A 17,936-nucleotide genomic window follows, 5' to 3' on the forward strand; every position below is an offset into this window, starting at 1 on the left:
AGCTGCACGTATTTTGTGAGGCGCGGATCGGAGGAGCTGCACGTATTCACACACAGGGACCTCTCCTCAACAAACAAAAGAAACATGTCCAGTTATTATGCCATTTTTGAATTTAACGAAAGTGTGTGGGAGCAGAAGTTCCTTGTTACATTCTCCTTGGCAAATCTCCACTGATTAGAAATTGCTTTGACAACCACTCAGCATCCTTTTCTAATGCAGTATAAATTGTTGTTCCCTTGAGATTTGACATTCGTGTGTCTGTCCTGATGAGTGTGAGAGATGAAAATCTTTGACAGGTATCTGTTTTTTTTTCAGCATTAAATATAGTCTTAAGACAAAGCTCTGCACACCATGTTTCCTCGCTGGTAGTGCAGAACTCCTCAGCTTTTAACCCCATTGCCTGCCGTCCAAGGGTGGAGTGACATCTTTGATGGTTAAAGGATCTGATAGAGTCGCTAAAGAGCAGCTATTTCGGGGGGGTGGGTGCAGGGGTGCTGTGCGTATTTTCTGCTCGGACTCTATCTTGCTGGCAGTAGATTCCACAGTTGGTCAGACAGTGAAAGGAGAAGTCATTCAGCGAGATCGAAGGGACATGATCCTCATGGATCCTCACTGGGAGTGCCCCCCAACTCCCCCACCCCGCCCCCTGATTTTCTCAGTGGCTGATGTTTGCCTAAGGAGAGCGTGGACCATGAGTTACTGAGCCTCTCCAACTCTCTTTCTCTGTTTGTTGATATTTCAGGTTGAAAGACACTACTTTGAAGAAACAGTGAAGACCTTAAACAATTATTATGCGGAAGCGGAGAAAATCGGTGGGACATCCTATTTCGAAGGCTGCATGGCTTGTATTACGGCTTACGTCATCTTCATATGTATGGAGACCCGTTACGAAAAGGTATCATAGGAACTTTGAGAAACCTCTATGTGTTTTACACAGGTTTTGCGACTGAGCAGGTAGACTGTGAGATCAGCGAGATGAGGCAGTTTTGGTTTAGCTGGTGGTCTTTCAGCACTTTAACACAGCTTTCTTTCTAACCAATCTGGTCCCCTCTTTTGAATATTAGACTCAACTATTGATTAGTGGTTGTAGAGTTCTAATGAAAAGGGAATGTCATCAGTTTGATCCGGATTTGGCATTTTGTCAGTTTTCTAAATACTTGTGTACCTGTATATTAACATTTATGATTCATGCACAAAGACACCCACATCCCCATGGATCTCAGAGCTTTGCCATCTCTCATCCACAAGCATCCATTCCCTCCATCACCAACACTCAGTAGCAGCAGTGTGTACTATCTACAACATGCCCTGCAGAAGTTCACCAAGGTTCTCAGACTGCTCCTTTCAAACCCACAACCACTTCCATCTAAAAGGACAAGGGCAGCAGACATATGGGAACAAAACCACCTTCAAGTTCTCCTCCAAGCCACTCCCCATCCTGACTTGGAAATATCTCGCTGTTCCTTCACTGTCACTGGGTCAGAATCCTGGAATTCCCTCCCTAATGGCATTGTGGGTCAACCCACAGCAGGAGGACTGCAGCAGTTCAAGAAGGCAGCTCACCACCTTCTCAAGGGCAACTAGGGACGGGCAAGAAATGCTGGGCACAGCTAGCGATGCCCACATCCCAGAAATGAATAGAAAAAAAACTATTTAGATAAGATGATTCCTTTATGTTCCTGCCAAAATGAACAACTTCACACTTTCTAACTTAATATTCCTTTTTAAGGATCTTTGCCTACTCACTTAACTTATCTATATAGAGTCATGGAGTCATTTTGCACAGAATCAGACCCTTTAGTTCAACTCATCTGCACCGACAAGCCATCTGAATCTGACCTAGTCCTATTTGCCAGCATTTGGCCCATATCCCTCTAAACCCTTTCTATTCATGTACTCATCCAGGTGCCTTTTAAATGTTGTAATTGTACCCGTCTCCACCACTTCTGCTGGCAGCTCGTTCCAGACATGCATCACCCGCTGCATGAATGAGTTACCATTCAGGTCCTTTTTAAATCTTCCCCTCTCACCTTAAACCTTTTCCCTCTAGTTTTGAACTCTTCCAGCTTAGGAAAAAGGACCTTGGCTATTCACCCTATTCATGCCCCTCATGATTTTATAAACCCCTAATAGGGTGACCCTTCAGCCTCTGACACTCCAGGGAAAATAGCCCCAGCCTATTCAGCCTGTCCCTGTCGCTCAAACCCTCCAACCCCAGCAACATCCTTGTAAATTTTCTCTGCACCCTCTCAAGTTTATCAACAGCCTTCCTACAGAAAAGCAACCAGAATTGCGTGCAGTATTCCAAAGGTGACCTCACCAATGTCCTGTACAGCCGCAACATGACCTCCCAAATACTTTACTCAATATTGTATACTAAGTATATTCCCCTGTCAAACATTGGGAATGCCATCTTTTTGAGCAAGATATAGATCAGTTATATTAACAGTCTGAAAAAGTAATGTGGATTCTAGATAGTCTGAGCCAGCATAAACCCAATGTCAGTCCATTGAAAACACCTTAGGTACAGATACTAGCTACCTTCTTCTTTCAGGTTTCCTTGTGTTTAAAATACTCATTGTACGCACAGTAAACATTTTCATTAAAATGGAGGCTGTCTTTACCCAGTATCCGCATCTGTGGAGAAACATCTGTTACCCCTGGCATTGCAGCCAGTGCACATTCAACAATCAACCCCTGAGATAGAGAGGTTTCACTGCCCCTTTGGATGCTGGGACGAAAGGTCGCCATTCCACAAAAGCAGTTTCTTTCATAAAATTTGGATGTGGAGAGGGTGTTTTCTCTTGTGAGCGAATCAAAAACTTGAGATCCCTGTTTCAAAATAAGGGGCACCTATTTAAAACAAAGATGAGGAGAATTTTCTTTCTCACAGTGGGTCATCAGTCTTTGACACTGTCTTCCTCAAAAAAGTGGTGGATGTCGAGCCTTTGAATATTTTGAAGGCAGAGGTAGATAGATTCTTGGTTCAGCAAGGGGTGAAAGGTTATCAGAGGTGGGTGGAAATGTAGAGTAATCAGATCAGCCATGATCTTACTGAATGGCAAAGCAGACCCGAGGGGCCGAGTGGCCTACTCCTGCTTCTAATTGGCATGTTCCTATGTGATTGGAACATTTGCTGAATGTGGATTGCTGCCATTGCCCTTATCCATTCACCCTTGTAGCTTCCTTTCTGCTTGCAGCATACTTACAGAGTCTCCGCACACTGGTTTTGAGACTTGGTGTTTGATAGAGAGGAGGGTAGGTACTTAATGCTTGATGTCTAGTCATGTCTACTACTGTATCTCACAGTCCAGCCATGTCACCAGAATCCTTCATGTCTGGCCACTGGAGATGGCGAGTTCTGATCCAATGGGTTTCGCTAATGCAAGAAGCCAAACTCTTGAGAAAGACGTGCTAGCCAGCAGTCACAGCTGAGCGGCTCCTTACTGATGGTATTCTTGGAGCTGTTTCAGTTACTTTGATGAACAGTCACTGGAGAAGGCATGTTGGCAAAGTGTGACCTACCCTGGGCACCAGGAGATCATGGCAGGGGGTGTAAAATAGCCCATTTGATCTCCTTTACGACGTTTCAGCTTTCTGCAAGAAACAGACTACCATTGTTGATGGCAATACAATCTACATGGGAACTCGCTTTCTCGTTTACTCCCTCTGTTTTGAAAAGTACCTTTTTAATTCCAGGATGAAGCCAAATGTGATGTAGATTAATCGGGAAGACCTTGGCTCAGAGGGTGAAAAATTAGAGAGGAGTCGAGATTTGATTTTATTTCTCAGACATTAAATATAATTGACACATTGTACTGCTGAAATTTAAGAACAATTAGACTTTTTTTCCAGAAATGCCAATCGGGCTTTTAAGAACAGGGAGAAGGAACTGGCTTGATGCTTGCTTTGAATTTACGGAGCAAACAGGCCATTCAGCCCATCTGGTCTGTGCTGGTATTTGGATGTCACACAAGCAGCCAGCACCCTATTTCATGTCACGGTATCAACAAGTCCTTCTGCAGTATTCGTTGCTGAATGATAAATGCTCTTTTAGGGTCTACACTCCTAATCCAAGATGGATGGTTTCTTTAGGCAGCTGTTCTGCAATTTCAGTGCCAGTGCATCAAAAGAATTGGTGGGAGTGGCATGGTGGCTCAGTGGTGAGTGATGCTGCCTCACAGTGCTAAGGCCCTGGGTTCACTTCCAACCTCAAGCGATGGTCTATGTGGAGTTTGTACATTATCCCTGTGTCTGTGTGAGTTTTCTCCCACAGTCTAAGGATGCGCAAGTTAGGTGAATTGGCCATAGGGCGTGCAGGGTCACAGGGATGAAGTGGGTCTGGGAGGGATACTTTTTGGAGGGTCATTGTGGATTCAATAGACCGAATGGCCTGCCTCTGCACTGTAGGGTTTCTATGATGATTCTGTGAATTCTCACTGTCCAGGATTTGGAGCAACACTCGGATCAGGTCTTGCAACAGTGAACAAAGAACAATTGATTTATAAATAAAGAAAATAGGTGCAAGAGTAGGCCATTCAGCCCTTCAAGCCTGCTTTTCCATTCAATATGATCATGTCTAATCATCCAATTCAGTGTCCTGTTCACACTTCCTCCCCATACCCTTTGATCCTTTTGGCCCCAAGAACTATAGCCAGTTCCCTCTTAAAAACACAATGTTTTATTTCCTTCAACCACTTTCTGCAGCAGAGAATTCCACAGGTTCACCACCCTCTGGGTGAAGAAATTTCTCCTCATCTCAGTCCTAAATAGCCTACTCCATACCCTTAGACTGTGAGCCCTGGTACTGTACTCCCTGGTCATTGGGAACATCCTTCCTGCATCTAAATAAAAACCAAAAGAACTGTGGATGCTGTAAATCAGGAACACAAAAAAAGGTCTGGCAGCATCTGTGAAGAAAAAAAAATCAGAATTAACGTTTCCAGTCCGGTAACCCTTCCTCAGAACTAACTGCATCTAACCTGTCTAGCCCTGTAGAATTTTAAAGGTTTCTCTGAGTTTCCTCCCTCCACCCTCCATTCTTCTAAACTCCAATGAATATAGTTCTAATCAAACCAGTCTGTCTTCATACATCAGTCTTATCATCCCAGGGATCAGTCTGGTGAGGCTGCAGCCTTTATCTCTCTCTTCTAAAGAGAGACATGAGCATAGATATCAGTTTCCGTTCTCAGAACGCTGCCTTAGCTCTCAATCCATCAATGTCTCAAGTTTATTGAAATAACTGCGCAGAGGCTGTTATCCCGTCACCAAGTCACCCTTTCCTTACATGTGCGCTATACATGGGCTCGGAGCCAGTCCCTAGACTGAGGAGACTCTTTGAATCTCCTGAATTTCTATCTGCAGCCAGCCCAGATTAACAACCCCAATCAAGAATCTCATAGGAATGACATCCATCTGGCCCATTTAAAATGTTCATTCCTTATGTCTGTATCCCTCCATATCCCCACACTCTGTGTTATCTCCACAACCTCTTCCAGGCCTGCAGTCCACCACAAAGTCTACTGTTCTTCCAGTTCTGGCCTCTTGTGCCCACTCCATTGCCCTTTCTTCCTCAAATTGCCTTCATGAGCCAAGGTCCTCAACTCTGGAATTCCATCCCTTCCTCACATACTCTCTACCCATCCTCCACCCGCACCCCTATCCCCCACTCTAACTACGCCAACCTCTTCAGACCACTGCTCCTAATTTACTTCTTGCACCAACTTCGTGAGTAACTTGCCCAAATGCATTTTTTAAAATTAATTTTATGATTGTTGTCTGACTGAGCTCCTGATTCTGTGAAGAATTTAGATGTTTAGAAGAATAATAAGTAATCTTATTGAGACATAGAAGATCCTAAGAGGAGTCTACAGGGTGGATGAGGGAAAGGTGTTTCGACTTGGGCCTGAGAGTAGTCCTTGGGTGGGCAACAAATCCTAGCAATGCCCTTATTCCGTGAATGAAATTTCAGAAAAACTAAAGAATGAAATCTGGTGATCGCCTGTACTTTTTAAAGGTTTCCTGCCTTAACTCCAAAGCTTTTAGACAATGGCACCTCTGCTGGCTTTTCCACAGCGTTATCCAGTTGGTTCACTCCCCTGCTATTCTCCTACAACTTTGCAAATTGTCCTTTTTGAAGTATCACTCCATTTCTCTCTTAAAAATTACCATTGAATTTGCTTCCGTTTGGCTCTCAGGCAGCATATTTCATAACTCGCCAAGAGTACTGAGAAATTACAAAAACGTTTTCTCCTTTACCCCGGACTCTTTCCTCGTGCAGACCTGAAACTCTTGAGCTGACAGGACCCCAAATTTGGCACAGTGTCACCTTGATATGGTTCACTGATGCCTTTCCTAACCTGTGGATGTGGAGGTGATGGTGCTGTATATTAGTAATCCAGAGGTCAAGTAAATGCTCTGGGAACACAGATTTGAATCTTACAATGACTTGCCAAAGGGGTTATAATTTGCAAGATTCAGAAAGATAGACACTCTTCACAAGTCTGTCTTTTAATCAGAAAGGAAAACCAAGGGTTATGGAGTAAAGGCAGGAAAGTGGAGCTGAGGATGATCAGATCAGTAATGATCTCATTGAATAGAAAAGCAGACTTGATGGGCTGAATGGCCTACTCCTACGTCTCATGGCCTTTGTGGTGCCCATGCTGCTAGAGTTACCTGCTTCTTTGTTCTTTTGTTTTAGGTTTTGAAGAAGATTTCGAAATATATTCAGGAACAAAATGAGAAAATCTATGCCCCCCGAGGATTGCTGATTACGGATCCGATCGAGAGGGGGCTGCGTGTTGTATCCTTTGACGAGTTTATTTCAGAGTTTGATGCTATTGAACCCCACATGCAGTGCTCAACACATGCAGCCCTGGGTAAATATGTTAATGTTCCAGCTTTGAAACAGGCCATTTGGCTTCAACAGATCTGTTTACGCTTCGTATTATTTCATCTAATCCAAACTGTTTTTCCAAAGTTTCATACTTGATGTGAGACCCCAGAGTGACCTGCAGTGGTGGGGGAGCGGCAGTGGGGAGCAGGGAGGGGGGAGTTGAGCGGGGATATTTTAAAACAGCTGGGAGTGCCCCACAAGATGGGTAGCCCACCTCTTTAAGAGGCTGAAGTAGGAACCGATGATTAAACCACCCCCTCACAGACAATGGACTTTTGAAAAGCATCTCACAACCGTCAAATTGCAGTCTGAGCTCCACGTATTCTATTGCTGCCTCAGACTTTATGATCCCAAGATCTTGACCCTGTGGCCCCACTCCAGAGTTTGAGAACTCCAGATCTAGTTATATTGGCATATGTACTATACTTTCCTCCGTTTCAGTGTATCAGTGCCTCTCAACTGGATCATTCTCTGTGATAGCGTGCCCCACATTCCCACCACCCTCTGCAGAAAGAAACTTCTCCCGGAGCTGTTTAGCACTCTTGCCTTCGTTGTTCAGACCATTCAGTATAGGAGCTGGGATATCATGTTGAGGTTACACAAGACGTTGGTGAGGCCTCTTTTGGAGTACTGTGTATAATTGTGGTCACCCTGCTATAGGAAGGATGCTATTAAACCAGAAAGGGTGCCGAAAAATTTAAAAGGATGTAGTGAGATTGGAAGGTTTGAGCAATAAGGATAGACTGTGATTTGTTTTTTTCCCTGGAGCATCCAAAGCTGATGGGTGACCTTATAGAGATTTATAAAAGCACGAGGGGCATAGATAAGGTGAATAACCGCAGTCTTTTCTTCAGGGTGGGGGAGTCCAAAACTAGAGGGCGTAGGTTTAAGGTGAGGGGAAAGATTTAAAAGGGTAACTTTTTCACGCAGAGGGTAGTGTGTGTATGGAATGAGCTGCCTGAGGAAGTGGTAAGTGCAGTTACAATTATAACATTTAAAAGGCATCTGGATGGGTACATGAATAGGAAAGGCTACAAGGTTATGCAGGCAAATGAGACTTGAGCATTTTAGGAAACCTGTTTGTCATAGACGAGTTGGACCCTAAGGCCCATTTTCATGCTGTCTGACTCTGTGACTCTACCAGTTGGCTTTATTAGTGAGTGCCTTACGTTTATGAACCCGTAAAATGCAGGATCAGAAGTATGCCATTCAGCCCATCAAGTCTGCTTCACCATACAATCAGATTATCACTGAACCCTCAACTCTATCCCCACAAGCCTTGCTGATTAAAAATGTTTCCGCTTCTACCCTGCCAATTCCCCGAAGAATCTTTGTAGGATTCAATAAGGTTTCCTCTCATTCTTCTAAACTCCAGTGGGACACAGTGAGTTCTGAGGAAGGGTCACTGGACCCGAAACGTTAACTCTGTTTTCTCCTTCACAGATGCTGCCTGACCCACTGAGCTTTTCCAACAACTTTGTTTTTGTTCCTGATTTACAGCATCCGCAGTTCCTTTGGTTTTTACAACTTAACCAACCTCCCCTCGTAAAGTGCTCCCTCCCATACCTGGGATCAACTCAGTGAATGTTCTCTGGGACTGCTTCCATTGCCAGTATACCTTTCCTTAGATAAAGGGGCCAAAACTGTTCACTGTACTCCAGTTGTGGAATAACCAGTGCCTTGTATAATTTTAGTAAGACTTCCCTATTTCCATACTCCATTCCCTTTGGAATAAAGACCAAAATTCCACATGTCTTCCTGATTATCTGCTGGACTTGGATGCTGGCTTTTTGTGGTTTGTACAGATCCGCAGATTCCTAAATCCCTGTGTGCTGCCATGTTCTACAGTCTTTCTCCATTTAAATAATATTCAGCTCCTCTATTCTTCTTGCCAAAGTGTGTAACCTCAAATTTTCCCACATTAAATTCCACCTGCCAAGTTTCTGCCTTCTTGCTTAAACCTGTCATTATCCCTCTGCAGTGTCTGTGTGTCATCCAGACCACTCCCTCATCAAGTGGCTAACCCTAGTCTTGGATCGCTCCACAAAGTAGAAGCACCTTCGCCTACACCTGCCTTATCGAACCCCTTCTTTCTCTTCAAAGGAAATTGGATATTGAGGCTCTGATGGAGGTGCAAATGAAGATTTACAAAGATTTTCCAGAACTTGGAGGGTACTCTCATCAGAAAGACTGAACAGGTTTGAGCTTTTTATCTGGAGAGGAAAAGCCTGAGAGGTGACTGAAGCTTTAAGAAGTTGAAGGGATCCAAAGGTATAGACAGAGAGAAGATATTTCCACTTGTCAGGGATAGGAAACTGGAACTGGAGACTGTCAATATATGCCTGTCACGTATAGACACAATCAGTGATTCAGGAAAAAGGATTTTACCCAGAGACTGGTGAGAATGTAGAACTTGCAACCACAGTTTCGATGCATCTGAGGGGGAACTGGCTAAGTACAAGAGGGAGAAACGAATAGAAGCATGTGTTAAGGTGAGATGAGGAGGAGGTGGTGTGGGAGGAGGCTCGTGTGTCCCATAAACAGCAGCGTAGATCCTATGGGCTGAATGGCCTCTTTCTGTGCTGAATATGTGAAAGTAATATCCCCATTTCAGCAACATACGGAGATTGCATTTGTGTTCATCATGAGACTGTGGCTTGTTCCTGATTCCTGAGGCACCCGTTCAGTTCTGTCAGTCCCATTAACAATTTACAAGGCTATCCGGCCCACATCGCCCTCCTTTTGCGCTTTATAAGAAGTTAGCCACCATAAGCAAGATGTTAATCCCCTGGGGTAGAAGAGACCTTGATTCAGAGTGTCAGGATTTAAAAGTACAAAGATGGATTGCTTTGGAAAAATGTGACTTTGCGGAGATCCACCACATAGTTTGCAGTTCAAAGAGTTTTTATTCATATTCATTCACATGATAAGGGCATCACTGGATAGGCCAGCACTTATTGCCCAGTTAAGAGTCAGCCACATTGCTGTGGGTCTGGAGTCACATGTAGGCCAGATCAGGGTAAGGATGGCAGTTTCCGTCCCTAAAGGGCATTATTTTCGCCATTATTGACAATGGATTCATGGTCATCATTAGGCTAACAGTTCCAGACTCTTTTTTGCTGAATTCAAATTCCACCATCATCTGCCACGGTAGGATTTGAACCTGGGTCCCCAGAACACCATACCTGAGTATCTAGGTTTATAAGACCAGCAACAGTATCACTAGGCCATTGCCTCCCCCAGCAACCAGCTTCCTCCAAATGCCAATGGATCCCAGTCAAAAGGAATGGGTCTTAAAAAATGAGAAGGACACATAAGAAGAAGTGTGTCGATTTTGAGATAGCTGGGAAGGCTGGTGGAGGGGTTTTCATTGCGAAAGGTAAGTGACTTGTGGATTAGCTCAAGACGAATATTCAGAGGGCAGAAGTATCTTAATACACCTTAAATAAAAGATCCTGCATTTCCATGGCACCTTTGTGACCTTGCGATATCCTGAAGCATTTAAAAAGTACTCGTTTTGAAGTGATACAATGTAGGAAACGTGGCTGCCAGATATCGCACAGAAAGATCCCACACACAGCCGACTGATGACCAGTTTTAGGACTGTGGGTTGGATGGTGGGCATGACGTTGGGGAGGATCTCGGAGCCTGACTTTAGAAAGTTGAACTGGAGGAACTGGAGTGGTTGAGTATGACGGCGCTCTCTTCGAAAGAGAGTAAATAAATCTGCGGAGGGAGAGGATGAGGTTGTGAACTCACTGAAAAGGGTTTGGGTCTCCTTTACTCAGACGTTTCTTTTTCGTCAAATGGAACACTTGTGCAGTTGTGAGTGGAGCAGATACTGCCAACTCAAAAGCAATGGTATTGGTTAAAATGAACAGATGGCGTCAGCTCCCAAATGACCCAAGGAGCAGTTTCTCGAGTTGAAAATCGCTTGTTTATACATCACCTCAAATGTTCCACGCATCCATGACACTGCAGCACTCCCTCAACATTGTGCTGACCTTTCAACCTGGGTCTTGTGCTGAACTTTCTCGAGTGGTGCTCAGGCTGTGAGGGCCCTAAATACATAAATATAAGTGATTCCTTTCTACAGTCAGCCAGACTGACGGAAACACAAGATAGCTTTGGATGATTGTGTTTAAATAATGTGCAAGGCTCCAGGAAGAATGCAGTAAGTTAGAATGCTCGGAGAGCCAGTGCAAACATGACGGTTTGAATGACCTCCAGCACTGTAATGATGCTGTGTTTCAGGTTAGTTCATTGTGCCTGTGACAGTTCTTCGGAAGAGTTGTCCAGTTAATGCATCCCAGTCTTTAACCCAGAACCCCACACGTTTTCCTATTTCAAGTATTTACCAATTTCCCTTTGCTGTTCAGCCAGTCAGTCTCATGTAATTTCTTCGCTTTTGTGCCCAGTTATTTCTTCCTTCCTAATGAAGCCATGCGGCTCTGCACAGCCTTCCCAAGTTGTCTGCCGCTTCCTCCCCCCCCCCCCCGACCCCAGCCCATGGTGTTTTGTTTTCCTGAACCCGCTTCCCTCCAGATTGAGATTGCGATCTACGAGGACAGGTGCAGCAGCGGCAGCAGTGGTACTGGGAGCAGCACAAGCAGTTGCAGCAGGGGCTAACATCAGGCAACGGACCGAATGGCTTTCACCAAACAACCTGCTCCTTTCCCTCTTCCCTTCCTGTGGGAAAGAGAAGTTTCTTTTGCAATAACGAGACTTCTCAGTATTTGAACATCGCACGCTCATCGTGACCCCTTCTCTGAAAGATGATAAGAGAAGAAAAGGAACTCAAAGCAAGTGAACTGTTGACACCGTCCTGCTGACTCAGAGACTTTGTTCTCATCCGGAGTGCAACGTTGGAGATGATGATGTATTTACAAGTGTTTTTAATGTAAATAATGTTCGTTAACGATAAGTTGATCTCTAAGACTGATCTGATTTTGACCTCCTCTACAAGAGTTCCTGAATTCTGTCCTCCACCCACTCAATCCTGCTCCTGGATCTGGATAGGATTCAGTCCAGTGTGTGGCTCTTCCTCCTGGTCCTAAGCCAACCTGAAAGCCACTTGCCACTCTGAAGTTTCATTTGAGGTGGCACAGCGGCTCAGTGGTTAGCAATGCTGCCCATCAGCGTCAGGGACCCACTCTCGTGCGATTGTCCACATGGAGTTTGCACATTCTCCCTTGTGTCTGCATGACTTTCCTCTGGGTCCTCCCCCCACCAAGTCCAAAGATATGCAGGTCAGGTGGATTGGCCATGCCAAATTGCCCATAGTGTCCAATGATGTGCAGGTTGGGTGGGTTTGCCATGGGAAATGCAGGGTTACAGAGATAGGGTAGGGGTTTGTGTCTGGGTGGAATGCTCTTTGGAGGGGCAGTCTGCACCTGGTAGCTCCCACACTGTAGGGATTCTATGATCATATGACCTCCTGTCTCCAATTGGTTGAGAAATATTTTTTAATCCATTTTCAATTTTTTCACAACATGTTGCTGAAGTCTTTTTTTTGTCTTACAATCTTCAGGACAAATGCAAGAATATCCCATTTCAAACATTTGATTCTACAGGAGCTAAATGGGTCAGCCAAAAGCAACTTGGCAACCAGTTTCTCCTGTAGTATAAGATGTTGTTCCCTTAGAAATTTGGCACTCTTGCATTTGTCCTGATGGGAGTAAGATTAAAAAGCTTCCACAGCATGTGTTTCCTCTCAGCAAGCGCTGCATTACAAAGTGAGTAACTCAATAACAAGTAATGTTCTTAACTTCTTGTTTAAGTGCCCGACTACACTTTTATGTCCTCGAGGCTGCTCACGGCAGAAATCTCCAATTGCTGGAGCTGTTTTCTGAGGAGATGCTAACGCCAGTCTGTGTGGGGAACGTTCCCATCTTTTTCCCAACATCCCCCCTCCCCTCAACAGTTGAACAATGTGCTGACACTGCCCAGGACGGTACAAAGGTACCTTCCTACTTTGAGATATTGGGTAGGATTGCCAATAGAATAGCATTGTCTTAGACCCTCTGGGAAAAATTCCCTGAGCACGTAATAAAGCTTCTCATAATAAATAAGTATAAGAGTCGACCGTTCGGTCCATCGACCCTTTCTTCACCATTCGTGAAGATCATGGATGGATGATCTGTTTGTGATCTCAACTCCACTTCTCTGCCAGTCCCCCAACGCTCTTGACTCTCCTGCTAATCAAAAATTGAACTTCCCCTTCTCATGCTGTCAAGGGGAGAGATTTCTGAAAGCTAATTCCCTCTGACAGAAGGAAGTGCTCCTCATCTGTATTTTAAATGGGCAACCCTCCATTCTGAAACTGTGTCCCCTCAGTCAGGATCACCCACAGAGGCTTTATGTCTATCAGGCTTGGGGGTGTACGCCAATGGAACCTCCAGGGATAGACTGACTTGAGTTGGTCCCCTACACTGGAATGAGGAGGTAGGGGCATGTAAGGTGGGTAAAAAGTGGGCAAATAAAGTAGAATGCGGGAAAGTATGGAGTTGTTCATTTTGCATGGGAGAACAGTATTGTTTAAATGGAGAAAAGCTGCAGAAGGCTGCAACACAAAGGACTTGGGGGAACTTGTGCACTAAACAGGGATAGCTAGCACACTAGGCTCAGCAGGTGACCAGGAAGGTTAATGGAATGTTGGTCCTTATTCCAAGAGGGTTGGTGTATAACGGTAGGCAAGTCTTACTGCAACTGTACAAGGTGCTGGTGAGACCACATCTGGAGTGCTGTGATAACACAGTGTGGAGCTGGAGGAACAAAGCAGGCCAGGCAGCATCAGAGGAGCAGGAAAGCTGAGGTTTCGGGTCGGGACCCTTCTTCAGAAAAGTCCCTGGCCTGCTGTGTTCCTCCAGCTCCACTCTGTGTTATCCCTGACTCCAGCATCAGCAGTTCTTATTATCTCTGGAGTACTGTGAGTAGTTTTGGTCCCCTTATTTAAGGAAAGATACTATTTCATTGGAGGCAGTTCAGAGAAGGCTCATTAGAATGATCCCCTGGGATGGAGGGATTTTTTTTTATAAGCAATGGCTAAACAGGTTGGGAGTCTAATCATTGGAGTTTAGAAGAATGAGAGATGATCTCATCAAAACACACAGGATTCTTAAGGGACTTGACAGGGTGAGCACTGAAAGGGTATCTCCCCTAGTGGGAGAGTTTAGGACCAGAGTGCATAGTTTCAAAATAAAGGTGTGCCAAGTTAAGACTGATATGAGGAGGAATTTTGTCTCTGAAGGATGTGTGTCTTCAGAATTCCTTACCACAGAGAGATGTGGGGCAGAGTCCTTGTGTATATTTAAGGCTGAGATATATAGATGCTTGGTCAGCCGGGATTGAAGGGTTACAAGGAAAGGGCAGGCAAGTGGACATGAGGAATGTGCGATCAGCCATGTTCCTGTTGCATGGTGGAGCAGGCTCATTCCTGTTCCTTTTTCTTACAGCCTTAGGGGAGAGGGGAGAATGAAACACACGTGAACGGTCAAGTTTTAGATTGACCAAAAGTATGGGAGCTCACTGCTATTAGAACTCAAGCCTGTGAGCTTTAAACACTTTAGGGGGAAGTGTAAGCCTAAGAAGCTTTCTTTACAATGTGAGGGATCTGCAATTAGTCCACTTTGGGCATTGACAGTTTTCCAGTGACCTTTTCTTTTGTGAAAGTTCGCAGACAGCCGGAGAACGGCCTCCTATGTAGGACGGGAATCCCAATAATCCGTGTAAAATAGTTGATTGTCAGCTGCTTTGGAATTAAGGTAAGCAGAGGGCTCATGTTTATACAACACATCGGGATGGTCCATTAGCACTTTGCACCTTTTGAAGATTCTTTTCGAAAGGTGCTCCCTGTTGTAAAGTGATGGTGGGGGGGTGGCGGGTGGTGACAGACCTCTGAGGACACCAGGGAGATCTGTCTGCTTGTCAAACACAGTGAAACAATTGTTTGCAGGCAACGCAACAAAATGTGGAGTTAAAATTGTTTCAGAGATAGTAGGAACTGCAGATGCTGGAGAATCTGAGATAACAAGGTGTAGAGCTGGATAAACACAGCAGGCCAAGCAGCATCAGAGGAGCAGGAAGGCTGACGTTTCGGGCCTAGACCCTTCTTCAGAAATGGGGGAGGGGAAGGGGGTTCTGAAATAAATAGGGAGAGAGGGGGAGGCCGATAGAAGATGGATAGAGGAGAAGGTAGGTGGAGAGGAAACAGACAGGTCAAAAAGGTGGGGATGGAGCCAGTAAAGGTGAGTGTAGGTGGGGAGTTAGGGAGGGGATAGGTCAGTCCAGGGAGGACAGACAGGTCAAAGGGGTGGGATGAGGTTAGTAGCTAGGAGATGGGGCTGGGGCTTGAGGTGGGAGGAGGGGATAGGTGGGAGGAAGGACAGGTTAGGGAGGCGGGGACGAGCTGGGCTGGTTTTGGGATGCGGTAGGGGGAGGGGAGATTTTGAAGCTTGTGAAGTCCACATTGATACCATTGGGCTGCAGGGTTCCCAAGCAGAATATGAGTTGCTGTTCCTGCAATCTTCGGGTGGCATCGTTGTGGCACTGCAGGAGGCCCAGGATGGACATGTCATCTGCGGAATGGGAGGGGGAGTTGAAATGGTTCGCGACTGGGAGGTGCAGTTGTTTAGTGCGAACCGAACGTAGGTGTTCTGCAAAGCGGTCCCCAAGCCTCCGCTTGGTTTCCCCGATGTAGAGGAGGCCACAACGGGAACAGCGGATGTGCAAGTGAACATCTGCTTGATGTGGAAAGTCTTCTTGGGGCCTGGGATGGGGGTGAGGGGGGAGGTGTAGGGGCAGGTGTAGCACTTCTTGCGGTTGCAGGGAAAAGTGCCGGGTGTGGTGGGGCTGGAGGGGAGTGTGGAGCGGACAAGGGAGTCACGGAGAGAGTGGTCCCTCCGGAAAGCAGATAAGGGTGGGGAGGGAAAAATGTCTTTGGTGGTGGGGTCGGATTGCAGATGGCGGAAGTGTCGGAGGATGATGCATTGGATCTGGAGGTTGGTGGGGTGGTATGTGAGGATGAGGGGGATTCTGTTTTGGTTGTTATTGCGGGGAGGGGGTGTGAGGGATGAGTTGCGGGAAATGCGGGAGACACGGTCGAGGGCGTTCTCGACCACTGAGGGGGGGAAGTTGCGGTCCTTGAAAAACGACGACATCTGAGATGTACGGGAGTGGAATGCCTCATCCTGGCAGCAGATGCGGCGGAGGCGAAGGAATTGGGAATAGGGGATGGCATTTTTGCAGGAAGGTGGGTGGGAGGAGGTGTATGCTGTATCCTGCTCCTCTGATGCTGCTTGGCCTGCTGTGTTCATCCAGCTCTACACCTTGTTATCTCATGCAACAAAATGTGGCACTGGTCCGAATAACTCAGTTAGTAGGCCCAGCAGTGCACTGAACCTCAGTAAGCAAATGGGGAGTTCAGCTGTGGCTGGAGTTAACCACCACTGTCGATGGTTATCAATGAGCTGCTCCTGTAGCCGGTTGTTCGAGAGTGCGTGGAGTGGGCTCCTCCTGCCAAAGACCCAAGGCCCCGGTTTGCGAGCAGGTGCCATTCTGGAGTCTGTTCACACGTCGATTTGTCTGCAAGTGGGAACTCCATGCAGGACAGTGGAAAGCAGCTGTATGTAAGTACAGGAAATGTTTGTACTTCGGGTCTTTATAATTTCAAACTACACATGGAATTACGATCGTAAGTAAAAGGGTTTGTAAGTCGGACGTATGTAAATCGTGGCCCCCTTTTGGTGAAAATCTCTGGACCTACAAGACTGCATTGAACAGCGTCAAAATAATCAGAGGAGGTGATGAGAAGTCATGACCTATTCCTTTTACACACTGCCCCCTCCACAAACCACATTCCCCCTCCCTCCCCTCATTAGATCTTTGCCACAGTTGTCAATCTTGAAAGGGCGCAGAAAAGATTTACAAGGATGTGGCCAGAGTTTAAGCTACAGGGAGACACTGAATATGCTGGGGCTTTTCTCTCTGCAGTGTCAGAGGCTGAGGGGTGACTTTATAGAGATTTATAAAATCATGAGGGGCATGGATGGGGTGAATAGCCAAAGTCAGGGTAGGGGAGTCCAAAACTAGAGGTTTAAGGTGAAAGGGGAAAGATTTAAAAGTGAATTAAGGGGCAACCATTTCACGCAGAGGTGGTGTGTATATGGAATGAGCTGCCAGAGGAAGTGGTGGAGGCTGGTACAATTACAACATTTAAAAGGCAACTGGATGGGTAGATGAGTAGGAAGGGTTTAGAGGGATATAGGCCAAATGCTGGCAAATGGAACTGGATTAATTTAGGATATCTGCTCGGCATGGACGAGTTGAACCGAAGGGTCTATTTGCATGCTGTATAACTCTATGGCACTGCTCTGTTAAACATGGTGTACCCAGATTGTCATCACACTACCATTGGTAGCATTGAATTCGTCCCCCGACCCCGCACCCCCCTCCAGAAATCCTCTCCTGCAACTCTCTTCTCTTTAAGGTGCTTCAAAAAACTCTACATCTTTATCCTGATATCTCTTTACGAGGCTCCGTGTGAAATTCTGTTTTTGAGAATGCTCCTGTGAAATGCCTTGGAATGTTACACCACATTGGAGACACAGTCATAAATGCAGGTTGATGTAGTGCTTTCTCGTCCCACTGTTGGTCACTTGTTTTTGACTACTGGTTGGCCGAGCATTTATTGACCATCGCTAGAACTGAGAGAATTCCTAGGGCTAATTCAGGGCAGTTAAGAATCAGCCACATTGCTGTGGGTCTGGAGTCACATGTAGGCCAGCAGATTTCTTGCCCTGAAGGGAAGGAGAGGCTGAGTAGTCTAGGCCTGTGCTCATTAAAGTTTAGAAGAATGAGAGGAGACTTGAGTGAAACATGCAAGATCCCGCAGTCGATGCGGAAAGGACCAGAGGGTATAATCTGAAGGGCATTAGAGAACCAGACAGGTTTTCACATCAATTGACATCATTGGGCTGTCTTTGAATTCCAGACATTTTCCCGTACAATTGTGCTCAGATTTCACCATCTGCTGTTGGTGGGA

The 17,936-nt window shown here is 45.8% G+C and overlaps 1 protein-coding gene across 1 annotated transcript in view; it reads left to right on the top strand.

Moving 5' to 3' along the window:
* LOC109913980 (golgin subfamily A member 7B-like) overlaps positions 1 to 12,161 on the top strand; it is a 22,154-nt gene extending 9,993 nt beyond the window's left edge. Inside the window, exons 3-5 of the mRNA XM_048609220.1 lie at positions 743 to 895; positions 6,701 to 6,802; positions 11,441 to 12,161. Coding sequence (XP_048465177.1) covers positions 743 to 895; positions 6,701 to 6,802; positions 11,441 to 11,524 — 339 coding nt within the window. The 3' untranslated portion in view covers positions 11,525 to 12,161. The remainder of the gene's footprint in view (positions 1 to 742; positions 896 to 6,700; positions 6,803 to 11,440) is intronic.
* The last annotated feature ends 5,775 nt before the right edge of the window (positions 12,162 to 17,936 follow it).

Source organism: Rhincodon typus, chromosome 20, assembly GCF_021869965.1.
Source record: "Rhincodon typus isolate 14 chromosome 20, sRhiTyp1.1, whole genome shotgun sequence".
In the NCBI taxonomy this organism is placed as follows: Eukaryota; Metazoa; Chordata; class Chondrichthyes; order Orectolobiformes; family Rhincodontidae; genus Rhincodon; species Rhincodon typus.